The 27,973-nt window shown below is 37.5% G+C and overlaps 1 protein-coding gene across 8 annotated transcripts in view; it reads left to right on the top strand.

Annotated features, from left to right (window-relative positions):
• Window positions 1–25,706, top strand: part of LOC135213590 (kinesin-like protein KIF13A) — a 590,763-nt gene extending 565,057 nt beyond the window's left edge. For all 8 annotated transcript variants that reach the window (XM_064247592.1, XM_064247596.1, XM_064247595.1 and 5 more), the window contains 4 exons: window positions 1,303–1,706; window positions 2,121–2,297; window positions 20,188–20,409; window positions 22,446–25,706. In XM_064247592.1, coding sequence (XP_064103662.1) covers window positions 1,303–1,706; window positions 2,121–2,297; window positions 20,188–20,409; window positions 22,446–22,546 — 904 coding nt within the window. In that variant the 3' untranslated portion in view covers window positions 22,547–25,706. The remainder of the gene's footprint in view (window positions 1–1,302; window positions 1,707–2,120; window positions 2,298–20,187; window positions 20,410–22,445) is intronic.
• The last annotated feature ends 2,267 nt before the right edge of the window (window positions 25,707–27,973 follow it).

Genomic DNA, 27,973 nt, shown 5'->3' with positions numbered 1-27,973 from the left:
TATCTTATGCAAAGCATGAGATAATTAAAGAAATATAAATGTTTTTACTATATTTCTAAGCTACAGGCAAAAATATGAGACATTGAGTAGCTGCCTACCTCTCGGTGCCAGCAAACAAACATCTCGCAGGCATAGGGCTCACCCAAGAATCTACCTTACGGTAACCAACTATAGTGTTGTTAAGAATGATAAGTTACTGCATAAAAATATAATCATGGGTGTAAAACGATGGTAGGCTGTAGGTAAAAGGATTTAGGCTATGGAGTACCATACATACACCTGTAGGACTGAATTGCAAACTGATTTATATCAAAACCATGAGTCAAAACAATAATTAATTTGCTGCCCTTTGAAGGATTTGAATCCAGTGAAATAAAAACATTTCTAACACTACAATATTTTTTATCTTATATTTAAAAAGTTCAATCTCCATGGAAATATTTTTTGTATGATTAGGGGTCATATATGCTATTGTAGTGGGTGAAGTGAGGAAAAAGAGAACAAGGTTTTTCACACCAGAGGTTTTTTTTTTTTCAAAATTTATGTGAAAAAATTTAAGTATGTTCCACAGAGGCTAAAATCAGCAAACTTGTATATGTACAAAACTGTAATTTTACGTACATGCATCCGTCAAAACTGCCAAGTCAGTTTAACTGCAGGTGAGATGTATGTTACTAAAGAGGCTGGTCTAGTAGGTTGTATTTATTTATAGTGTCAACTTAGCACACTGGTATCTCAAATCTCAAATAAAATCAGTTTAGTAATGAAGATGTAAGACACAGTGGTATAGGATAGAGGACACCCTAGAACTGGTGAGGCAACTAACTGTGTGAAAAATCAACCTCATTCATTCTTCCCCCTCATGTTATGTAACATTATTTCATTGTAAGTTTTTAGGAGGGTCTTGTAAGAAGGTAATTTCAGTAATGCAAGCAACAACATAATGAAATATGAAAAAAATGTACTGTATGCACTGCATGTGAGTGTGTTGCATTTAACATTATACAGTCTAAAAGTAAACCAGTCCGAAAAGATTTTATTTAGTCTGATACGTTACATATTTCATTGGTGATTAAGACATCACTGGTTACATGGTTGTAAATCATATACTTGTATTTATTTTAGTCTTCGAATTGCAAGAATGTACTCAAGATTGAAAGATTTCATTCATAAAGAGATCTAACCAGGGAAATTGTATTTTGAAAAATAAAATAATAATAAAAACCCATGATTTTTAACAATTGTGCTCAGGATATTTAATTTTTCATCTTTGATCTATTTGAAAATTTTACTTTTTTCCAGCTCTGGTGAAAGTGACTCTAGTGATACGAGAACAGTGATTAATCAGCAACTTGGAAATGATTCTAGTGTATTAAAGTCAGAAAGTGAATTGAAAATAATAGAAGATGAAGAAAATAAAGAAAATTCTCACTTACATAACTCAGGTTCTAGCAATACTGGTACATCCAATAACATGAAGTCAGCAATAAATTGCACACCCAATTCTGTCAGCCCTGATTGTTCTTTAAATTCATCTTGTTTGTCAAATTCATCACTGCCAGCAACTGTCACTCCTGAAGTAGTTTTACGAAAAAGTTCTGGGAAGCGAAATCCAGCCCATCGCATGTCCTTCCCATTGGCTCATTCTCAGCCTGATGTAAGCGAGTCTTACATCAGTATGAATGGTGCTTCAGTGGTATTGGGTGGTAAGTTTACAGGCTGTATGAAAACTAGAAAATTAGGTTTTATATTTCTTGTAATTTATAAATGACTATAAAGATTATGACTTCATTTTGATATGTCTCTTTTTAAGGATTTAAAATTTAAAAGAATTGAACTATATAATAGTTCACCTAAGATTAGTGAAGATTTTTACTCTCACTGCATACTCAGTTTTTGTTCAATTATCTAATTTCATATATAAATATTTCTTTATCGTTTCTTTTGAGTCATCTGATTTCATATACAGTATTATAGATATATCTTTGCAGGTTTTGTTCAGACATCTGATTCCATGTACTGCATAAATATTTCTTTATAGCCTTATTGTGTGAAATATTGTACAGAATACTGGTTATGAAGCTAGCCTTTTGACACCATATGATTTTATCATTTTCCAGATGAGGAGAGAATGCCAGCTGTTAATAATAAGCCATTGGCCCCATTACCAGATTGGTGTGAAGTTGGAGAAAGTATACAAATTAGGCCTTATAATTACTCAGGAGTTATATCATACATCGGACACACTGAGTTTGCAGCAGGAACATGGGTTGGAGTTGAGCTTGATGTTCCTATGGGTAATTATCTTATCTTTTTGAAAACTAAATTTGTCATCAAATATGCTAAATAGATATCATGACCAGCAGTTACTGCTAGATATTCCTGACTTCAATTTACCCTGATAACCCTACTCTAGCTTTTATTCACTTGAATATTTTTAATCTTACACAAACCTGAACTTGTATCCCAAACAATGCCATGATCATGGCTTTGGTCAAAATTGTAACTCTGCCATGTATTTAAGAAACTTTGGTGTCACTAGAATACTGCTTATTATTGGTTTGCAGGTTACGTCTTACAAGATAGCAGCCAATCAGAGCATTAGCTTCTGATATGACTTAAAAACAAAACATCACAGAGCCTTAGAGATGATTCTTGCTAAAACCCGTTACATAAATTACTTTCTGCACCTTAAGTCCTCTTAAACTTATTGCAGAACTGTTTCACAAAAACTTGGAGAATAATCAAGGTTGGCAAGGTAGGGGAGGTGAGAACCTCCACCTGGTACTCCCTGGGAGGTAGACATTGGGGAGGGAGGTGGGGGGGAGACTGTATTGAGGCTTGCCCTGCTGCCAGACAAGGACTCTTAAAAACACTGATAGAGAAGGCAAGTCCACAAACCTTTCTTAGTTGCTGTAGAGATTTTAGTCGTTTCAGCTTCCTAGTCTGGTGAGGGCTTAGTTGGTTTCAAAAACTTAAGGTGGTCTTCTCAGTAGTGCTGTGGGAAGAGGGGTTCGCAGGGGAAGTGAATGAAGTGATGTGAGAGGGGAGAATGAGAATGGTTGTAGGGGGAGCGAATGTTCTGGAAAGACTTGGCATGGGTTCTCTGCTGGACAGAGTGCCCTTCTTAGGCTTCCTCCTCCTCTTCCCATAATGTTCCCATTGTAGAGAAGACCATTCAGTACACTCAGGGGAGTTGGAATCTCAAGCACTCTTTGCCCCCGCAAGAAATGCAAACTGAGTCTGGATCTAACCACCAAAGGTGACATAAAACAACTAAAAGGTGATCATGATATTCACAATGATGTTGGTCTTGTCTGCATTCAGAATATATAATTCCCAAAAATCCACAAAATCCACACAAAGAAAAAAGCCAGCACATAGAAAAAACGAACACAAGGAACATGCCTGAACTATATCATGGCCAGAAGGACACTGTTGTATGGGTGAGAGTGGGCATCTGTCCCCATTCTCCACCTGGGTACCACCCTCATTTAGTCAGTACACAGCTGGTCCAGCACATACACAGAAGAATACTCCTTACATGAAAGGCATATTGTTTGTATCCTTAAAGAAAAAATCTTAGTTCACACTTTCTATGCAAGTTTGCCAGAATCAAAGGCACAGCTAACTGTGGCAAGTGTAATTACATAAGCTGTCAGTAATGGGGGTGATATGTGCTTGTTATATATTATATCAAAGATGTCTTCCTAGTGAACACCCAGAGGAATTTTAGTTGGAATATGTATTGTTCCAGCTCTGATATCATCAATACTGTATTCAGTAGGAATCAGTATGCTGGCATGGACATGAGTAATTTGTTGCATAAATCAACTCCTAAATACAATTTTTTTTATTGTCAAGAGTCTTTTAGAAGCTTGTATGTCTATAAGAATACCAGTATATCCAGTCATGATTAATAATAATACTTAATCATGTCATGTTACCTTTATTTACACTGCATCTGATTGCATCATCACTCATATTTCTGTTTTAATGTCTACAATGTTATGGTTTTGCTCTTCAGGGCCTGCTTATCTAGCTTTTTCCTATTTGATAAGACATATCATTTCGATGTGCCAGTTTTAAGGATTGGGGGATAGTTACATGTATATGAAATTTAAGCACATAGCCCCAGCACTGGAACTGTAAGGTCATTCAGTGCTAAATACAGTGGGACCCCCCCCCCCCCCCCCCCCCCCATTTGCGTTCTCTGGATTTGCGGACTAAAACATTCGCGGATTTTTCTCGGGAACGTTTCCCCCTGAAAATTTGTATATTTGCGGTATTTTTCCTTGAGAAATATCCACAAATTCCTGGTTTTTTATCAATTTCATCATAAAATGTACTTTTTGTGATAAAACTATTAAAAAAAAAACAAGTATAAAAATGTTTTGTGGGTTTTTCTTGAGTTTTAACTAACAAAATAGGCTGTTTTCAGCATTTTTATAGGGGTTCCAACTATTCACGGGTTCTAAGTATTCACGAGGGGGTCCGGTACGCATCCCCTGCGAATACGGGGGATTACTGTACGTATTATGAAATGGTGATATGCTGCAGAAAACTTGTTATTGTTATCTATGTGTATTTTTGTTTGAGGAGAGAGAGCATGGTGTTTTCTTAGCTGTATTTGGTGCCCATCCTGTTCTCACATGTTCACTCTGGTGCTGGAATGTAATTTCAATCTACCTGATGGTGAATCAGCATGTTGTTTATTGTGTAGTGAATTCTGCCAAGTGGAAGTGGGTGGGTCAAAATTGGGTGGTTCAAAATGTTACACAACACATATGGACCATTAAGGTGTTCAGGCCTCCACCTTATTTTCTATGGTTAGGATAGCCACATGTTCTTGGGAGGTATAAATATTAATTAGGTATTGTAATCCCATTTTTCCTTGTGGGCCAATATGTTACTCTTTCCTTCCTCAACTCATTAATTGGTCTTGTGTCTTGCATGCTTTCATTTTCCAATAGAGATTTTGTGGATCAAAATTGACCTTGTTGAAGTGAGATATACTCACATGACCATGTCACAGCCCCTGATGTCACATTTTAATATTGTGGCGCTGTATCATTCTCTCTGTCTTGATTAGAATTGTGATAACCTATCTTGCCATCATTTTCTTAATGCCATATTCTTGATGATATCCTCTCAATTTTCTGCTGTTAATGACATGTACTTGATATTTATTTTTTGACTTCATGCTCCAATGTTACTTCATTGCTTTGGACCACCTGAGTACATACATCTCTCATACCACACCTTGGATAACTCTTCGTATGTGCATTCATAGGTTCCCACCACAGTGACATTGTCATTTAGCCTCTTGGTGGTCAAACACTTCTAATAATCAAGGTTGAAAGATTTGAAAATTTAGCAAAATGCATTCCTAGGCCTCCATAAACAAATCTGAAAAATTTGTTCATTTTAATTGGAATCCTGACTAACTCGACTATTAAGAGCATGTCCAGCTTCTTGAGCGCATCCTTGATAGTCTTTCTCAAGTGGTTCTTTCCAGCATCCCTTTGATGGCTGTTGTGTTGCTTTCTTTATCTTATTTTTATCCATTGTCTGTAGTTTCTTCATCTTATTTTTCACCTATTGTCTGTAGTTTCTTCAACTTACTATCCTACATCAGCTTCACCTGGTTCCAATTTTTGGCTCTCATTAAAAACAAATCTTTGATGCTGTTGCCTGGAGTTGGGAAATTAATTAAGTGGTCCAAAGTAACTACAGTACTTTACAATATGTACAGTGTTACCCCACTTTATCGTGGGGATAAGTTCCAGAATCCACTGTGGAAATGCAAAATCCCAGTAAATATGCTTATAACTACCTATTTTAACAGTTCACTGCCTGATTTAATTAAAAAAAAAAAATTAGTGATATTTTAGACATAAGTCTGGTGAAAGTTCCTGAGAAACGTGAAAGATATGTTCCACAAAAATCTGCAACAAAGTGGGGTAGCACTGTAATTTTAATAATAATAGCTTCCTTAACCAGCTCATCAATGACCAGGCTGTGTGGTGACTTCACTGATGAGTACTGGTGATAATTACTAATGGTTTACCGGCGCTGGAAGTGGAGTCATTAGTAAATAGAGGTTCATACTCAAGACAATATTTGCCCTGAATTTTGTGCCATGGCAACTGTTAGCTTCAGTGCTGCTGCTTTCTCTCAGCCCCAAGATAATAACCTCTAAAGGTAGAGTTCACAAAATAAAAATGGTTCTCTGGAGTTATATTTGTCAATGCAGAACTTTAAGACTTTTTCCTCCATATTGAAACAAACTGCTAGCATATCAGCACTGATATTTGCATCTTTTAGGTATAAAAACAGAATCTACCATTCCATAAAACATGAGCCAACTCACCCCCCTCAGATTGTGCACCTTGAGTGACTGGAGCTCCTGCTGCACACAGAAAATTTCTCTAACTCTATAGCCAATGACTTTCTGTTGCACATGAAAAATTTCTCCAACTACAAAGCCAAATGAATTGTTTGTTCTCCAGACAAGTGATCCTTCCCTGCTAAAGTGAGCCGTCCCTTTTCATACTGCTTACAGATCTTGCTAAACCAACCATTACAATATAGGTTGATATCCTTTCAAGAGTGCTTTCTCTTTGCAGAGTTTTCACCAAGTATGAGGGCCCTTTTTTAATAAAAAAAAATAATTTACTACTATAATTTATCAATAAATACATTATACTGATAAATTTTTATTCATATGTATACCTTTACTATAATTTTGAATTACAGTACAGGTACTTACCAGGTACATCACCCTGTTCTGTAAAACACAAAAAATTAAGATTTAATACTTGAAACTCAATATATCAACTGTTTTGTTGTTAAAAAACAGCTTACTAAACATAAAGCACACCATACAAGGGACACCTATTGCAAGTTCTATTTGAGAAATACTAATTACAGCTGTAATTGCCAGCCACAAGGAAAGTTCTAGAATACTTAATTTTCATGGTGTAGATAAATTATCCTTGGTGTGATGAAAGACAGGCTCTGAATGAGGGAAATTCATAACTGTTTCCTTAGCTTCATGCCCAAGAGGTCAACAACAAAAGTACAGTACAAAGATGCAATAAATGGAATGTCACATGCGAAGATGAAGAGATTATGACATATACAATAATTATGGGTTTTTGGATGGCATTATAACAGCAGAGTACTGGAAAAACTCATTAAGCTAATGATGTAACTTTATTGTAAGACAAGATTGAGAATGAAAATGTTGATTGGTTGATTTCATGTCTGAAGAATTGGCGAACAGCATAGCTATGTGGAAGAAATAAAAGTAAAAATATAACTTTTTTGACAGAATGTGGAAAATTATTTCATGTACTGTTTGAAGTACTATACAGAGATGGAAAGCAATTAATTAAATACTAAAGCTTGCAGACCTGGACTTTTGACCAGGTAGTGATATAAATTAAAATTTTAGAGATCTCAACCTTGAGATATAATGGAGTTTATTAGAGGGAATTACAAATGAATACATTAAAGGGGTCTCTGGGAGCTGGCATATGCATTTAATCCAGTCTCAGGAGCAGAATTTACCTAAAATAAGATTGTAAAAATGTTCAAACAGAGGAAGAATGGAATGGAGAGAAGAGGGCTGAAAATCATAAGCAACACAAAGCACGAGAATGACTAGAAAGAAAGTCAAGAAAGAATACAGTAGGAAAGTGACAACATGGTTGCTGTTGGGATGAACTCAAACACTGTTATCCAGTGAAGCAGATAGTGTACAGGTTTTCAAAATATGACAAATTTTTAAATTATAACTTCAACATTAGGATAAATCTTCTGGCACTAGCTTAACTAGTAAAAAAATTCAGTAGAATTATAAATATGCATGGAACTAGTGGCATCAGTCCTCTGTCGCAAGTTAGGTAGAACAGCCATCGGCCCAAGCTGGGCCTTATAACATCTCAGTTTTTTTTCTAATCCAGGTTAAGCTGGCAGAGGGGGGGAGGGTGTTAGAAGTGGGCCTTAAATGTTTAAGACTACAGGTTTGTTACTTATGAAAAATACAAATTATTTTTAAAATTTGTCATTTGTTCATACACAGAACAAACCTGGGGTCCTAACATTATGATCGACTTACTCTTGGTGGAAGGTAAATATAATTAACTGACTGGAGGTTTGCCACACCTGGTCATTCTTCAAGTATAAGAGAATTCTAAGAAAGAAGGCCTACACCTCTGAAACTTAAATATGTGTATAACTTAGGTTCAGACTTCTGGGTTTTAATACAATGTCAAAGTTAATTGCATAGCGGAAGATGAAGAGCTATCTGTTCAAATAACAAACCAATGTAGCCACTTATGTAGGTTTGTTATCATCCCTCTCTTATCTTGCTGAAGAGAGGAATGTTTTGCTACTGAAAGGTAATTTCATTCATTAATGGTTACTCTAACAGCATGGCCACTGTATTCACCCGTATCATGTCCATTCCAGCTTATGATGGAACAGTCTTCATACTGCCTGTACATAAAGAAGACAGAAAAGAGAAAAGAAAAGAAACCAGATGTCTCATTCATTTCGCTTTCATACAATCATACATACTGTCCCACCAGGGGCATTGGATGAGCTGGGCACTATATTGGCTGAAACAACTGATATTGGTGAATAAGCATTCATGATTGTTTATTTTAGCCATATTAGCCAGAATGAGATTGAATTCTTGGACACTTCTTTCTTGACCTGGCCTGTGCTTACAAAAAGTCTCTGACATCCAGGTCTGTTTGTATGGTGTTTTTACGTTGCATGGAACCAGTGTTTATTCAGCAATGGGACCAACGGCTTTACGCGACTTCCGAAATACGTTGAGAGTGAACTTCTTTCACCAGAAATACACATCTCTAACCCCTCAGTGGAATACCTGAGAATCGAAGTTGCGGCCACTAAGGTGGCAGGCCAAGACCATACTGATCACACCACTGAAACGCTGACATGCAGGTCTGAGATGTCGAGTTCTTTTTAGTTAAGCACACCTAGTGTTCTGACAGGACATGGCAATATTTTGTCAGGGTCATTGTCAACAGTCTCTAAAAGAAGGTATAGAAAAGGAGACGAATCTGTGATCTTGAATTGAGGGATTTTGAGTCTTAGCAATGAATTCCGCAACAAATTTAAAAACTATTGACCTCCAAATCACCTACCCTTTTTGCCAATGCTAAGGCTAGCAAAAAGACTGCCTTCAGGGTTAAAAAATCTATCTGAAACCTGTCGCAACATTTCATATGGGGGTTCAAATAAGGCTAGTCAGTACAAGAGTCAAATCTCAACTGGGAGACTTGAACTTTATATGGGGGAACAGGACTGCTCAAAGCTGTTAATCAACGTAGATATCTCCCAAGATGTAGTTATATCCACATCCTTCATATATAGAACTAAAGCCACAGCAGCCCTGTACATAGCCCTTTGTGGCCAAAACAGTCGTTTTTTCTGTTCTGAGAAAAACTAGGAAATCAACTGTATTTTGAATAGAGGTGCCAAGAGGAGAGTAACCCCCTCTACGATGCCAGTCACAGTAGACGGACCACTTTCCCTGGTACATGGCTGTGGAGGACTTTGAGATAGGCTTTCCTGCCATCTGAGATGCTGTTCTTCAAGAAAAGCCTCTCACTTGCAGAAGATACTTCATTGTCTCCAACAGTGAAGAGATAGGGAACATTATTGACTGATGATACCTCTCCATATGAGGTTGACAAAGCAGATTGTGCCAGGGAGGTAGTTTGTCAGCCACTACATTCCTTTTGCTTGGAATGTACCTTTTCATCAAGATTGCAGCAAAGAAACTTCTGGGAGGAAGGATGGATTGGGATCTGGAAGTGTGTGTCCTTCAAGTCTATAGTCAACATAAATTTGTTGTCCCTGACTGTTGCTAAAATTGTTTGTAGAATCTCCATTTGAACGTCGTCCTCCTGATGAACATTTTCAACGCTGACAAATCTATGACTGTCCTACAATCACCATTGGCCTTTGGGACCAGGAAGATTCAGCTGTAGAATCTTGGTGAAAGACACTCTACTTGCTGTACTGCTCCCATCTCCATCATCTTTGCTTCTTGCCGTACTAGGTGTTTTTGAGATCCTGGATCGTAAGAGAGGTGCAGGAGAGGGTGATCTGAAAGAGGTGGGGTGAAGTCAAATGGGAGTAGATAACCTACCGGAAGGATAAGCTGCCGTACAACTCTGCCACATAGCCCAATGGCTTGCTAGGCATCCCCCACTAGTGGCAACGAGTGGGGAGAGGTGCCCACTCTATCGTCTCGTAACTCTGCCTCTGCCCCTGTTTCCCAGCCCTCTTGTAGCCCAGCTCTGAAAGGGCCAGTGTTGAGTAGTTTTCTGCATTATAGAGGCTGATTGAGGAGGTTTAGGCACAGGAGCAGGTCTCACTCTTCTTCAATGTAGGTTGTTGGGTCTGTCTCCAGATATTAGGTAGAGTAGCAGCAGATTTACTTCCGCTGTACAAGTCTGTTGTTCGTATCAGACCAACATCTGTCAATGACTACCTCCAGCATATCTTCCGGCAGCAGCAATTGAGATTCCAAAATATCACCATTCCTAAGTGACAATAAGGAGTCCACATCCACTGACCTAGATATCTTGGCTAGAATTGTATCACTTCTCATCAAAAGAATATTTGCCAATACATTACCACTGAGATTCATTATCCCTTAAACGCCGAAGTGGTATGTATTTTAAAAATCGTCTCCCATATGCCGGCGGCGTTCGCGAATCAGCGCCGAAGCGGAAAAAATGTTTTTTTTCAAAAAATCACTGCACACTTAGTTTTCAAGATTAAGAGTTCATTTTTGGCTCCTTATTTTGTCATTGCCTGAAGTTTAGTATGCAACCATCAGAAATGAAAAAAATATATCATCATATATAAATATTGGGATATATGACAGCGCAAAAAAAAAAATTCATATATAATTGTATACAAATCGCGCTGTGAGCTAAACAGATAAAGCTAATGAGTTAAGTTTTTTCGTTGTATTGTACACTAAATTGCGATAATTTTGGTATATAACACATTGTAAAATGATCAAGGCAACACAGAGAAAATATTATCACAAAGTGATGCATGAATTCGTAACGCGCAGATGTCAAAAAAAAGCAGTTTTCAAAAATTCACCATAAATCAAAATATTGTGCTAGAGACTTCCTGTTTGTTGCAAAATGAAGGTAATTGATTGAATATTACTAGACTGTAAGTGTTGTAGCTTACAATTGCAGTTTTCGACCATTTCGGTCAAGTTAAAGTTGACCGAAGGACAAATTTTTTCTATTTATCGTTATTTATATGAAAATATTTCAAAACTGATAAAAGCTACAACCACAGGTTGTTTTTTGTTGTATTCTACATGAAATTGCGCACATTTTCATATATAAAATTTTATGTAACGGCTAATTTCAAATGGTGCAAACATTACGACAATCGGACGAAAAAATTTCAGATTTTTTCGGAAGAGTTACCGCGCGGATGTAAGGAAAAACTTTATTTCATAAATTCACCATAAATCGAAATATTGTGCTAGAGACTTCCAATTTGTTGCTAAATAAAGGTAAATGATTGAATATTACTAGAATGTAATAGTTTTAGCTTACAATTGCATTTTTCGACCATTTCGGTTGAGTCAAAGTTGACCAAGGTTGAAATTTTGGCACTTATCGTGATTTATATGAAAATATTTCAAAACTGATAAAAGCTATGACCACAGGTTGTTTATTGTTGTATTCTACATGAAATTGCGCACATTTTCATATCTAAAACTTTATGTAACGGCTAATGTAAAATGGTGCAAACATTACGACAATTGGACGAAAAAAAATTCTGATTTTTTTTCGGAAGAGTTACTGCGCGGACGTAAGGAAAATGTGTTTATTTTTTTATAAATTCACCATAAAGCGAAATATTGTGCTAGAGACTTCTAATTTGTTGCAAAATAAAGGTAAATGATTGATTATTACTAGAATGTAGTAGTTTTAGCTTACAAATGCATTTTTCAACCATTTCGTAGAGTCAAAGTTGACCGAAGGTTGAAATTTTGGCACTTATCGTTATTTATATGAAAATATTTCAAAACTGATAAAAGCTACAACCATGAGTTGTTTTTAGTTGTATTCTACATGAAGTTGCGCACATTTTCATATATAATACTCCATGTAACGGCTAATATAAAATGGTGCAAAAATTATGTCAAAGTGACGAAATAATTTCTGAGATGTGTCGCTGATACTTTTTAGTGCGAGAAGAAAGAAATTCGCGCTTGCGCGCCTGTAAACAAACACCGCCTTGATCCGTGAGCTCCAAGCATCCCCCAAGGCGTGATTCAAAAGTTTTCGCCTAGTAGGCTTATAACTATTTTTACATGAATTAAAAAAAAAAAAAAAATTTTTATATTGACGTACCATACCTCCAATCAGCACCCAACAGACAATTTATATCGACGTTTAATACATCCAATCGGCGTTAAAGGGTTAAGTATGAGGTGGCCTTAGAACCAGACTGCAGCAAGCTGATAAAATCTGTCTCATCCACTAAACTCTTTGAAGAAGCAGATGAGGTAATTTTGTCTACAGCTGTCGACCATAAATCTAACTAAGATGCTGTCTGGAAGATTTAAGATGCCGTCAACTTTAAAGCAGCTGCTTCTTGACATGTTAGGAAGGGACACACTGTCCTAACCTGATAGAAAGTTAGGCCCAGTTTTAAGTGTAAGATGTCCGGCACATTGATCTATCTACAGTGCTCCACTGCCAGTTTTACGCGTTTCACATTTTTGCGGAATTTTGTGGAACACTTTATTCACTTTTCCAAGGGGAACTTTCACTAATTTGCAGATCTTTTCTATGGACCATATATCTAAAATTATTCCTAATTTGCTTTTTTTTTTGTAGAACAACACTATTCATTCACTAATTACTGTATTTTTTCATATTGTGTTTGTGACTAAATATACTGAGTTTTATGACCAAAATAATTTACAGCATAATTATCATGTAGTTATGTATTTATTACAGCTCATTCCAGGTTGGCCCCCATACTGAGCATAATAGGTGTATGATTATCTCTTTCTAAGGGTAATGTAAGATGTATATGAAATGATACTGCTGTATTTTTTTAAATTTCTAAAATATTCACTCATTTTCATTTTATTTACCAGTAAAAGCAGACTGGAAAATAAAATAAAATTAATTAGTAAATATTTTGAATATTGAACAACATGCTTTATCATAAAATACTTTACAGTGAGAGAGAGAGAGAGAGAGAGAGAGAGAGAGAGAGAGAGAGAGAGACGAGAGAGAGCAGAACGAGCAGAAGAGAGAATAGAAGAGAGAGAGAGAGAGAGAGAGAGAGAGAGAGAGAGAGAGAGAGAGAGAGAGAGAGAGAGAGAGAGTGTATCGTACACCTATTATGCTCAATCTAGGGACCCAGTGTGCAATGAGCTCAATAGATACATAACTACATTATAAGTATGCTGCAAATCATTTTACCATAAAAAGCTGTATTTAGTCACAAACACAATATGAAAAAATACATCAATTAGTGAATAAACAGTGTTGTTATACAAAAAAGTGATTTAGTGATAATTTTAAAAGGCTTAATGCCTGAGTCACACATTGGTGATTCAAGACCATGATTGTCGTAACGGCTGGGTTTGGTGATCAATCGGCATCAGTCGCAGGCCTTGGGCCACCCAGAAAAAAAAAGAATATATAATAGCGCCAGCTGATTAGGACACCATGACATCATAAGCAATGAACCATTTATAGCAGCCTTTTGCACGTCAAGATGAGATTATGTATTTATGTAGATGTACGCGTCAGGCACCGATGATTGAGGCCACTCCCACATTTAACGGTTTTTACGGGATGGTGATGTCCGTAAAGGCATTAGGATTCACGACAGCTTAATTGCAATTTAGTTATTTTACACGCTGGCAGACGCAACGGCACCGTCGTGTCGTTAACACGGATACTACCATATATAAAAAGTATACCAACACTGCTGAGAGTCTGAATCCAATATGTATTTCACTGAATATAGAAAAGGTCTTTTCATCTCTTACTTCAGAATATTAATAAATTATATGTATTTGATTGCACTATCAGCTGACTTGACTTATTTGTATAAAGAAAAACATGTTTAAAAACTGTAAATTCTTGAAAATACTGAATTTTTTATTTCCACACATATATATTAGTTTCCCTGTATTTGCCGTAGCATGAGACTCCATATGCGTAGTGGAGACCTTGGGGAATAGGAACAATCCAATGGTAGAAGGTACTCGGTAGCTGGGGGATGGGTACCAGAACAAAGGTAACCCAAAATGATGTGCTATTGGTACCATATGCATCCCCCTAGATGTCGGAGCACGAGACCCCTTATACATAGTGGAGACCCAGAACAGTAGGAACAGCCATGGTATAAGGTACTGGGTAGCAGGAAGCCAAGCAGTGGGACAACAGGCTATCCAAACTATGCCCAAACACTTGCCATCTTCTGTGCATCAGAGGCTGGAAAGAAGGACAAAGATGGCGATGCTCCTCCCACTCTCCCTGCAGGGAAAGAAGAGGCACAATTAGGCAAAAAATCTCCCAAAACTTCTCACGATAAATCATTTGAAGAACAGGAAGAGATATGGGAAAAATCTAGGACAAAAGGTGAGGCAACTGGAATAGGCCTCTCAAAAGAAGGGGCAGCCTCAAGAGGAGGTTAACTCTTCTTGGAGAACTTCTACTAATCCACCAACCAAGAACAACATTCTGAACAAGGATTACTGATATATTATATGCATTTGCTCTGCACCTACTGCATGTTGAATGAGGATCCGTATTCATGGAGGGTAGGAAGTGTGAACAAGGGAAACCTCTAAAGTTGGAGCTAGCAGAAGGGTTATGGGAATCCATGATAACACAACTCTTTGCCACAAGCACACAAATCCTTCACAATAAAACACAAAAAGAAAATGTGAACAAACAAAGAACTGGCTTTAGGGAGGAGAGAAAGAGCAAGACGTCCTCACTCTTCAAAGGCGGTAAGAAGAAAACCGAGACATCACGAGGCCCAGCTTGGGCGGTGGCTGTTCCACCTAGCTCATGACAGGTCAGATGCCACCAATTCCTTGCATATACAATTCTATTGAATTTTTTTACTGATTCCAGCTGGTGCTAGAAGATTTATCCTAATGTTAAGACCCCAGGTTTGATCCATATATGAACAAATAAATGTTTAGGGATTTTTTTATGCAAAAGGACAAAGACTAGTAGGAAGACAGGAAATCATGAAAAAGAGAGCCAGTGGAAGACTAATATGGAGTTGAGGCAGAAAGGGTACAGGAGGAAAGAAAGTGAAGAGAACTCAGTCACAGATTACACATCAAAGGGAAAACTGATATAAGAATATTTATGATGTAACAAAATATCAGTTTTAAAAAGTAAATTGTATTTTTCCTAACTATACAAACCTAAGGACCTTTACCATAAGAATTGCTAACAGCGAAGCTGGAACACGGCTGTTAAAACTCTTGAACGAGGTGGTTACGCAGTAACTACCATATGGTTGGCGGGGAGACCCACCTGCCTGGATGTAAACATTCCACTTTGCCTTTCAGTCCAGGTTTCAGATTGATGGGGTGGTATGAGCTGGGCCATTAGTGTAAAGAACCTTAGGTTTGTAGGTAGGAAAAATACAATTACTTTTAAAAATTGTGATTTGTTCCTACACAATATACAACCCTTAGGTACTTTATAACTGGAAGACTCACCTATTGGAGGGAGGAATCTGAGTGAGTCTCTTGAACTGACTGGAGTTCAACACACCTGGGCTTCTCCTCCGTCAAAAGAGCGAGGAGAAGTGCCCTGCCTCTGACTATTTGATCAGAGTATAAGAACTGCAGGATCAAGAGTCAGACTTCTGGGTCTTTTTGAATGAATGAGGAATCATAACTCAAACAAAAAAGGCTGGGAAGAATATTAAGAGTCTGAGGCATTAAGGCAAAAATCCAAAAGGGTTTGCCTTATTGCCAGTCTCCTTCCTCCCCTTACTAGAGGAATGAGTGGGATTGCTTCTATAATTCTAAAAAGAAAAACAGAAAGGGAGCTTGATGTGTAGACTTGCTGCATCAGAAACCACTCCAGCAAGTGTAGGTTCAAATCCTATTCTCAACCTAAAGGAAGAGAAGTAGAAGGACGAGGAAAGAGGAGGTGGAGAGGTCACTCACTCTTGAATCCTTCTTACCTTTAGAACCATACACCTTAGGCGAGATGCAACTTGTCCTCTTAAAGGAGCCTGGTAAGGAAACACAACTTAGTGAGCAGCCACCACAGGTCCAAGGAAAAAAGGGTTCCTAGGACTTGTGGGCAAATACCCAAAGGTAGAAGACATATCTGTGGTCTTGATGACACCACATCTTTTTCCAGTCCCACATATTCTTCAGAATGTGAGGAAAGGACTAAGCCACTGGTACCGTGTGCTCTCAGGGAAAGCATATAGGTGATGTTGCCAACTGCAGAGAACCTCCTATTGATCTTCTCTCAAAACCAGGACAAAGATGTGTCCTTACATACTTCTCCCTTGACCAGTCAGTACTGGAGAAAGGTTCTTGACATCCATGTCGAGGATGTCTAGTTTTCTGAAGGTACAGCAACATGCTAATAGGACAAAGTAATGATTGATCTGGATCATCAATTACAAAGCCCAAGGCACAGAGGATCATAAGAACTCAAACCTGTCAACAGATGCTGAATGATTCAGAGTTCATTACTACATCCTAGACAGAGTCGAGACATTGATACCAACCTTTTGAAAGGTGATACTGAAGAAGATCCATGCAAATCGTCTATCCTCTTCATCAATGCTAGAGACAAGATGTGGTCTTGAAAAACAAAACTGTCTGATGACTTACAAGGGTGTGTACACTAAACAAGAATCAAATGCTGTCTAGAGAACTGAGGTCCTTGTGATGGCAAGAAAGAGGAAAGTTTCTCATCAGTAGTTGAATCTCGACTGAGGAGAAAATACTACTCATGTGAAAGACTTGGGTGAATGTGGACCTGTAAGTCTTTCACAATTGAATCAGAGATGTAACTTTTGCGATTCTGACCAGAGAAAAAGTCCCATCAATGACATCAACCAACAAAGACAGCTCCAATCCCTGGAATGTTGCAGAGGACTGAAAGAGTTATCCAGCTATTTCCGTTGTTGCTCAGCAAGACAGCCTATGCTCGCAAGGAAAGCTGGATAGTCTTTCAGCCGTGAAGACACTGGGATTGTACTGCTTGAGGAACCATTCTTGCGTCACTGGCGCTGAAGGTTGGGTCAGGGTGGAACTCCTCTCGTTGCTTTGGAAGCAGAGTTGGCAGGTCGGGCGACAGGCGAAGTCTTCCATCATTTATTTTCAATTCAGGGTGAACAATGTTAGTTAAACACCTTACGAATAAGAAAAATATAGAGAGAAGACAAAAACTGTCAAGTTTGTATGAAAAAATCATTCTGAGTCATCGCAGTGGCCCATGGGTCAGGTGTGACAGAGCAGAAGACCTACATACTTCTTGTTTTACCAGGGGTAAACAGAAAGATGATAAGACTTAAGGATTCTACAGAGACATATACTGTTTGATGATTCTCACAAGGGCGTGTGCGGAGCACAAGACAGGAACACTAAAAAAAGAGTTGAATGCTGCCCAGAGACCTTAGGTCTCTGTGATGGCCAGACAGACATGTTCCTCATTAGTAGTTAACCCTTGACTGAGGAGAAACAATACTAAGACAAACAATCTCTTGTGAGAAAGCAGTATCTTGCCCCTCATTCAATTCCAGAGGATGAGTTGCTTGCTAGTGCATTTCATATTGAAATATGTTTGGCTGATAGAGCTATCATGTGCACAACAGTTACTCACGAGCACCTGCATGTTAACCGCAACAAGAGGGAAATGAAACCCTCTTGTTTGGTGATAAATGCCACTACTGTGGTGTTGTTTCTTCTATCCCACATCAAGACACAAGGATGGAACCTGACCAAGCACTTAAAAAGTGCTGGCAGGCAGTGTCAAAACACCCAAGTGTCTCAGCACTTCTCCCGCTATGTTCCTAAACCGCACTGGAGAGCGAACTCCCATGTACTGGTTGAGAAATGCCCGAAATTCTGTAAAATCCTGGGCAGTTGATATAGCACCAAGTGAGCACTCATGATTCTAAAAAAAATCTGAGTGCTTGGTGAGCTCTTGAAGTTCCAAGGAATTCTAGTGCTTGGTGAGACTCCAGAATCATGTAAAAACAATCATCGAGAGCAGTCTTCTATCAACTTCTGAGCACTCGTGATTCCAAGGAATCTGAGCACATGGAGAGTGCCAGAAATTCCAAGGAATTTAAGCACTCTGCAAGACTCCTGAATCTTGTGAGAACAATCATTGGAAGTGTCTTCTTCTGAGTGCTAAGAATTCCAAAGACTCGTACTCGGTGAGCGCCAGAAATCTCATGGAATTCAAGCACTTGGTGAGGCCTCTGAATTTCATAAAAACAATCATCGAGATGGTTTTCTCTTGGCTTCTGAGTGCTTTCTTTTTCAAAGAACCTGAGCACTCAGCAAGCGCCAGAAATTCTAATGAATTCAAATGCTTGGTAAGACTTCCAAATATTGTAAGAACATCATAGGGAGATCTTGCAAAGAACGGTCATCGGGAGTGGTCCTCTTTCGACTTTCGAAGAAATCGAGGAGGAACAGGCACAGAACCAGTCTTAGATGCCAGCACCTAAGAACTGGAACAATAGTATGACTATAGATTATGCACTCGAGGCTCCCAAAAAACGGGAGATCCCATAGGAGAATGCGAACTGGATCCTGCCTTGGTCCCACCCTCACAGAGAGAACCACTGCCTCCTCAGAGAGAGGCACTCCCTTAGAAGTTAAAAAGAACTTTCAGAGGGAACCTCCTCCCCATTTCTCCAAGTGTTCGAATCCTCAGAATAGAGACACCGGCGAGTGCTAGGAGTAGTGTTGGCAGGAAGAGACGAAACATGTGCATGTTTCGCCCTTCCTCTCGCCCTGTGCTTGAACTGGGGTGTTGAGAGGTCTCTCCATCAGTAACTCGGGATGCTAGCAATTTGGTAGAAACGCAAGCACTTGGAGTGACTTGCGAACAAGTGCCCGACACAGTACCTATCTAGAGGAGGAACCCCTAGACTTGTGACGAGAATGCAAACTGAAGCTTGCATTCCCACAGCTCCTGAAACGCAAAACCCAGGGGCATACAAATTGGTTCCCAAACCCGAAGGTTGGGAAGAGCCGACAAGAGATCCTACTGCCTCCTTGGGAGGAGGCAGCGCCTTAGAAATCCTGCAGAACTTCTGTGGGGGGGAGGGGGCCAATCCGGTTTCCTGGGATCTCCTCGAGCCCCAAAAAAAGAAGGGAAGGGCAGTGGAGGATGATGTTTCTTTCACAAGACTCCTTCTACAAGATGGTGATTAGGAATCGTCGATAGCAGTGGCAGGAGTCACAGGGCTGTTGTGGCCATAGGCACGGCACAGTAGAAGCTGCCCGGTGACTGGTTGTCAGAGCAACAGTAGCACTCTAAAAGAAGGCACAGCAGGGGAACTACACATGTATAGAAGCAGTGCCACAGCACAGTTGTGTGTCACAGGTACACTCCTGAAGGTTAGGATAACCAACAGAGTGAGATATCCAACCATCTATTGCTGTGTCCTATGACTGCTCACAGTCAATCTGAAGAAAAAAAGAAAAAAATAATTACCTAATAAAATGAAACTCCTCTCATTCCGAAGGGCACTGTTACCAGCTGTTTATATCACAGTTTCTTGCCATTACCCTTATGACATGGTGGTATAAGTGAAATTAAGAGGTTTTTAAACATAATAGACATAATCTACTGCTGGGATCTTAAATATGCACAGCATTAGTCATTGTTATAAATTTTGTTTGTTTTGTATTACCTGAATCTCAGGTACAGTGATAACCATTGATACCTGTTTTTTTAAGCTGTGCTGTTAGTTTTGTTTATATTACTGTACATTTTGAATTTCATTTTGCCTTACAGTATATTAGTGTCCTCCAAAGGATCATGTAAAGCATTTTTGCCAATTACAGAATGTTTTTAACAATAAATATTGTGTGAACTGTGACATTATATTTTACAGGTAAAAATGATGGATCTGTAAATGGAGTTCGATACTTTGCTTGCCGCCCAAAATGTGGCATGTTTGTTAAACCAGAAAAATTGATGTTAGATCGACGAGGACGTGCAATGAGGACTGGTAGAAGTAATGGAAGTGGCCACAGTGGTCTTGGGGATATGAAACGTTCTCGATCTACTGCAGAGAGGCTTAGTGATGTGGGCATTAGGAAGAGTACTAGTAAAAGTAATATAACTTAGTTTTGTATGATGTACATTATGATGAAGCATGTACTGTATTATTATTTTTCCTAGTTTCACAAGTAGTCAGATTTAGCTGTTACTAAAAGCAGTTCACTATCATGTAAATACATAATGGAAAGGAAATCCATTGCAATATGAATACTTTATACTTCCAGACATACAAGAACTTTCATAATTTAAAAGTTGCATTTAATTGCATGCGTCAAGTCTTTTTTTGCCTGTAGATACATAAATAAATTATGCACTTATATTACAGTGGATTTTTTGCCAATCAGAAGTCTTGATGCAATTGTAAAGACATTATACAAAATATATATGACTTATTTTACACAATTTATGTAATACTTTAGTAGTTCTTTCATGCAGTAGTTGGCACATCACTACGTTCTGTGGTAACATAACCTTCTTTCCTTGTCATGTCAGTGCTTTTGTAGCTTATAGCAATGCCTGATATACTGCAATGTGCATGGTTATTTTCTCATTATGTTGCAATTTGTTTTGAGTTAGCTTTGAACTCAGTGGCACATTCCTTTTGGTGTAGTGGAATAGCAATTTTTTTGTACTATTTGCAAACTGCATGGTACCTGTTGTTGTTACCTGCATTAATTTATTAAAAAATAAGATATTTGCAATTTATTGATATATTTAACAACATTTATATTAATGGATATGGAGTATAATAGATTGTATAATTTAAATAATTTGAATATGATTTCTTTAATTCAGTAATAAGCTTCCAGAAGCAAGGATGAACTGTGAGTGGCAATTTTAATTGTTTTCTATGAAAGCAAAGGATTTTAAATTCAAAATTTAGAAGGCTTATGAACATCATAAAAAACCAGATTGTCAGTTTAAGTGAGATAGTAATGCCAGATGCCACAAATAAATGGAAATGTACAGATAACAAAACTGAGTGTAGTGATTGATTAATTTATTGTTGATTTAAATAGGTAACAAAATTGTACCAACTTTAAGATATCCAAGGGTCCAAATTTCAGTTGAATGCATTAAATAGTAGAATAAGTATGACAGATACTTGAAAGTACTGTTCTCGATTTCACAAAAAATGTCTTGAGGTTCTGTGGGCGAATTCCATAAGTATTGTATTTTTATAAGATCAGTGAAAGAAGGTATACTTTGTCTGTAAAGTTGATATTTTCCAATCCTGCTTATTTCATAAATGTGAGCTGTAATAAAAGAACACAACCCTTTGAACTTAAGAGGGATTCAGGTCTTCAATATTGCCACTTGGGCATTAGTGAGAAATAGGATTGGAAGAGACAAAGTTGATAATTGTAATAGATGATGAATTGTCTTGATATTTGCTTTTAGTACTGGGAAAAACATTGTGGAAATTAGTTATAAATGTATGAAAACAAAATTGAACTAGGCACAGACATTCTGTAAACTCACATTTTAATAACAAAACACATCAAGAAGTCAGTATGTGAAGATAATCATTTGTTAATCTAACATTACAGTTGAAAAGACCTTACTAAACAACTTGCATTTGCACCAGTTATGCTTGTATTCACAATTTTCTTTTGAATGCAGTAGTGGCAGCTTGGCTTGCCAACAGTTAGCAATAATTACTTCATTTATAATTGGAAATCTTGTAGAATTATTTTACTAAAAACTGTAATGTATATATTACTATGTAGATCATTGTGGTTCTGTCTTTGTTCTCTCTTCTCTCCCTTTTTTAATAAAAAATACCTAGGCACTGATTTGCAAAAGCAATAAAACTAGTAGTAAATTACTTTAAACTGGTGTATATGGTATAACTTACTGTTTTTGGTAAACCCCTTTAACAACATTATTCTTTTCTTGGAAAGAGTAAGATGAAAGCTAATATTGAGCAGCTAACTCAAATTGTAGTTGTTAGACAGCTCTGTTGAAAGATGTGGTACAGCTTTTAATTTTTGTTGTGTTCTAGGGCAGTTTATGCTTTTTTCATGGGCTGTGGATTCTTTCCCTGCTATGGTTCTCTGTAGCTTGATTTCTTTTGTGTGTTCTCAGGTGAGGGCCTAAACAGCATGAGACGCTCCAAAAGCAGAGGTGAGGGTCTATCCTCTCTCTCCGACCGCTCAAAATCCACCACATCTCGTATTAGAAAGTAAAAGTGCAAGATTAAAAGTCATAAAATGTTTCTAGTTTTTAAGGCTGCTAAAAAAAGGGTGCATTTTGTCAGCTACTTGTGTGCCAACAAAGAATACAGTACAGTCATAGGTACTTTATAACAGATATCACCTCTGCCGAATTCAAGTAAATACTGTTACTGCTATGGAGACATTATAAGAATAAGATTTGACAAAAATATAAAACTGGCATATGCACAAGTATGAAAGCAGTCCTGCCCCTAACTTCCATCAAGTGTTACCCCGCGAATACGTCCCTGTTATCCCTCCATTGCGAGATCCTCATGTATGTTAGTATAGACGGTACTTAACCTGCTTCATTTTAAAACTCACTCTGTAACAGAACTTTAAGGTAGCAGTTTTCATTGTGAAATGAAACTCTGATTTCCACCCTATAATCTTTAATTACAGTACTCCAGTAATCTCTCTCTGTGCTGTAACATAGCAAAGGGATGAAACCCTTTGTCACTGAATAAAAATCAGAAATGCAAATGAAAGAATATAGTTAAAAATATTTTCTGCAGCTCTTGACAAGGAAAGCTTTCTTCAAACTATATATTGTAAAAATGAATGTTTTTTTTTTTTTAATATAACAATAACCTGAGCTTTAGTTGCAAGTGGCATTGAATTAAAATGCAGCAAAAATTAATTGAATGAAAAGTTCTTATGGTTATCTGGAATTCATACAGTACGTTTGTCATGTTTGAGCCAATACATGTGCTGTGCTTCCATAACAGTAGTTTAGCATTTGTATATGTGAACTTTGCTTTTCTTACAAGAATACTAATTGGTTTACCCCAAGGTTTTTCATGAAAACATCATGCAAAAAGTGTACAACAGTTTACAGCACAGAGGGAGACTGTTGGGACCAAACTCACGAGTTGAATTAAGAAAACAGATTAATTTTGATAATTTGGTTGTTCATTTATGTGAAGTCTTATTCCTTTTACATAACCCCCTTCTTGTGTGAATTGATTAATCCATTGTCCATTATAAATATTGTGTAATACTATCTCATACATTAAAAATGTGTATAGTTCAAGTATGTACACATTTCCACTGGCAGCATAAATTGTACAATAGTGATATTTGCTTTCTGTGTTAGAATTGCTGAATAGAGATAGCTTACGTGACTTATATAAGATATGATTATTTCAACATCATTATATATATATGATCATTATATATATATATGTGTTATTTATTTATTTGTTGAATAATCACTTAAAGTCATGTATTTTATTTAATTTGGTCTTAAGTTCCATATATTACTGATAGGTAATGTTTTGCCAGCTTGATTGTACATAAAAACAAACTATTTTCAGTCATTTTGTTGCCATATCTTAGTTGTACAGTTCATTTTTTGATCAAATATGTGATCATATTTATAAATATTAAAAATATATAAATATATATATATAATATATATACACACACTAGATATACTTTCTGTTTAAAAAGTGTATGTAAATTATGAGAATGTAAATGCGATTTTAGTACAGTAGTTTTATTGTTTTTATATAAAGCTGCTATACTGCTTGTATAGGAGTTTTCCTTTCATTTTAGTCATAGCCAACATTTGAAATTTGCAAAGCATTGCAAACTTTGTGTTTAAAGCTACCCATTTTCACGGTTTCCATGCTGCTACCATGATAGTAGTTATTTATTTATTTGTTGCACTGTTAAATAGGCTCACCTAACTTGCCGGTTGCAAGCTAGAGTTCAGCTAATCTGTCATAAGATAAGTTATTTTATGTCAGTATCCAGTTATATTTGGGATTAGAATTTTTTTAATATATATACATCCAGATAGTACCTCACCCCACAAGATTTTGAAAATTTCTTGCAGCGAAAATGACAAATTTCATTTGTACAGTATCAACTACCTGCTACATCTGTATAGTGTAGAATAATTTTTACCAGTGACATGAAACTAAGGAAAGTTTCTCATCTTTTCATGAAAATATTTTAATATTCCTGAAAATCATTAAGTTGGTAATATAAATTTTTCAGAATATGCTTTGTAATAAACAACAACCCCTCCATGATATAAGAGGAGACACGTCCATCTTCTAGTAAACTCTTTCATTTTCTTCTCTTGTTTGCAGATGTGTTTGAAATGGTTGTGGGATAAATCATTGATTTTGATTATTGTTTATACTGAAAATTCAGGAAGTGTTGTTACATTATACAAATATATATTATCATTCAACATTAGTGAATTTATCCCATTACCCCTATGTAGTATTAAGATATCCTTTACACTACATTAGCTACTGTACTGATATACTACTTGAGACCCTTCATATTGGGTCTAGCATAGATTGTGTTGGTGTCCTTCACTTTCTGATTTCAACATATCTCATTCATATTTTTCTTCTGTTACGTTTTATGTAGTTTTAACATGTAATTTCTTCTTAAACAAAAATACATCAGACATTTTTTTACTATAGTAAGGACATTTCGAATAGGCTTATGTCATACATACTGCATTGAGTCTTTGTCATAATTCTTTTGTGAATAGGTTGTCAGTCATTAAAGTGGTAGACGTATCCATTCCCTTATTAAAAAAAACAAGTTTTTAATTTTAGTACTTGTAAATAACTATTTAGTAAATATTGTATGTATGGGAAATATTTCCATTTAAAAATCTATGTTACTGTGATAAAAATTTGCCCATGTATCAGGAGAAGTAGGAGGCCTGCAGATGGCAAGAAGTATCATCCCTCTTGTCCAACCATCACAAATCCTTCCTGCATATTTTGTCACTCAAAGTGATCACCTGGCAATTCCATGTGACAAGTTAGCAGTTTCTTTTAAGGTTTCCCACTAATGTTACATCCATACTGTTCAAATAGAGGATTACAAAATGAGGATTAATATTCAGATTCCTTTTATTTACATAGTCCTTTAACTTGGCAATACTTTCAACACTGAATGGAAGTATTTTTAGTGTGAAGTTTTAAAAGTACAGAGTGATAGTTCTGTACTGTTACTCTTACATTTCAAAGCAAACTAGACTTTCAAGTCCATATAGACAATGCTGGATTTCCTGTGAATGTTGGGTATTCAAAACATTCCTGAAGTGGAATAATTGGGCTAACTGCCCTCGCTAAGTGTAATAAATGGTGAATCCCTTGAATTTCAGATGTTTCATTACCCTAAATAAATTTTCTTGGTTGCATTATTTAAATTAGGGGATGAAGCTGGTCATGCACAAATGTTAGTACAGTAGGTTCTCAGTTTACATTGTACTCAACCTACATCATTTCGTGGTTATGTCTCACAATCACCAATAAATTCATTACAAAATTCTTGTCATTCGGACATAAATTCGAACTTTTATGCAGGAACTAGTCCGTGCACAGAACGGACAAATAATGTAGTTTCATGGTGGAATATGGGGAAGACAGCACCAGTCACTAGCTCGCTATATGCCATCTTGAATTGTGTTTCATTTGCTCTCTCATTTGTGTTGCTTTTTTTTTGGTTAACTTTTTCTTGTTTGCATTATGACTCCCAAGCATAAGGCAGACTCTTCTGATGGCAGTGCTACAAAGAAATGATAAGCCATCTCCATGGAAGTGAAAGTTCATATAATAAAACTATCTGAAAAGGGCGAAACACCATAGAATATTGGCCATGCGCTCGGGTTTACTCGTATGCCTGTGTTGACAGTCATCAAAGATGAAAAGTGCATACTTGAACTCGTGAAAGAATCTGCTTCAATGAAATCAACTGTGATTATAAAGCAATGTAAATGTCTCATTATTGACAAAGGATGATTATTAGTGCTTTGACTGGAAGACTATCATCAATGGCATATCCCAGTTAATTCAGGAGAAGGTTAAAAGTTTGTTTGAAACTTTGACAAGAGAAAAGGGGGAGTGAAAAAGAAGCATTTGGGGGCAACAGAGGTTGGTTCATTCAGTTTAAGGCTTGTGCAAAGAGAAAGCTGCTAGTGGTGATGAGAAAGCAGCAAGCGAACTTCCTAGTGCATTGGCTGAGGTAACTGTATAGGTGTTTAATGGAGATGAGACAGGTTTGTTCTGGAAGTGGATGCCTACCCAAACATACATTGCCAAGGAGGAGAAGACTGTTTGTTTGTTTGTTTGTATGGTGTTTTCATGTTGCATGGAACCAGTGGTTATTCAGCAATGGGACCAATGGCTTTACGTGACTTCCGAACCACGTCGAGAGTGAACTTCTATCACCAGAAATACACATCTCTCACTCCTCAATGGAATGGCCTAGAATCGAACCCGCGACCACCGAGGTGAGAAGCAAACACCAAAACAACCACGCCACTGAGGCGCTAAGGAGGAGAAGAGCACCAGGCCATAAAGTCAGCAAGGAGAGACTGACTTTGCTTCTTGGGGCTAATTCTGCTGGCAATTCCAAGCTAAAGTCTTGGCACTGAAGGACATTTGAAAAGGTTAACTACCTGTCATCTGGAAACCCAACAAGAAGGCATGAGCAACACTTTGTATATTTGAGGACCGTTGTGCCATAAATGAAGGAGTACTGTGCTAGAAAGGAGCTGCCCTTTAAGGTATTGCTAGTGCTGGACAATGGCCCTTGGTCACCCTGCCAATTGAATGACTTTCAACCTAATGTCAAGGAGGTTTTCCTTCCACCTTATACCACGTCCCTTTTACAGCCTATGGAATAAGGTGTCATTGCCTCTTTCAAGGCCTACTACCTCTGAAGAAACTTGCTATGGCATTCAGGGCAACTGATTAGAACAAGAACTCTACTCCAAAGGACTTTTGGAAATCTTACAACATTCTTGCTACTACAAGAAACAATTCTGGTGTTAGGATGAAGTTTAAGCAGATGAATTTGAAAGGTGTGTAGAATATATTGTGTACCCAATTTGTGTATGATTTCTATGGCTTTATAGCTCTGATGAGTCAGTTGAGGCTGTCGCCAAGAATGTTGTTGAACTGAGCAAGCAGCTTGTCTGTAGGTGGAGGATGATGATGTCACAGAACTGCTGGCACCTCATGAAGAATTATCTGCTGAGGACACCTCATTCAACTAGAAAAGCAATTAATTGAAAAAGATAGAGGCATCAACCCCAGAGCCAAAGAGATTTACAACCCAGTAGTTGGCAGATGGTTTTGCTCTAATAGAGGACGGACTGGCAAAGTTTGAGGCTCATGACCCTAATACTGCCAGGTACACTAAGGTTGCCAGGGGTTATGGATTCCCTGCGGTGTTACATGGAGATTTGGGAGAAGAGGAAGTTATCCTTTGAGCTTAGCCTGAAATCATCTTTAAGAAGATAGAGAGGCCTTCAAGAGATCTGGTACCCTCTAACTTACATGCCTCTCAAGACTCTGCTGCCCCAGTGGTATCTCCAGCACCTTGCACAGGTTCTGTAAAACTAGGCTCACCTGCCCAAGT

This window comes from Macrobrachium nipponense, chromosome 43 (assembly GCF_015104395.2).
Source record: "Macrobrachium nipponense isolate FS-2020 chromosome 43, ASM1510439v2, whole genome shotgun sequence".
In the NCBI taxonomy this organism is placed as follows: domain Eukaryota; kingdom Metazoa; phylum Arthropoda; class Malacostraca; order Decapoda; family Palaemonidae; genus Macrobrachium; species Macrobrachium nipponense.
Note: the sequence above shows the minus strand (reverse complement) of the source record. Positions and strands in the feature narration are given on the sequence as shown.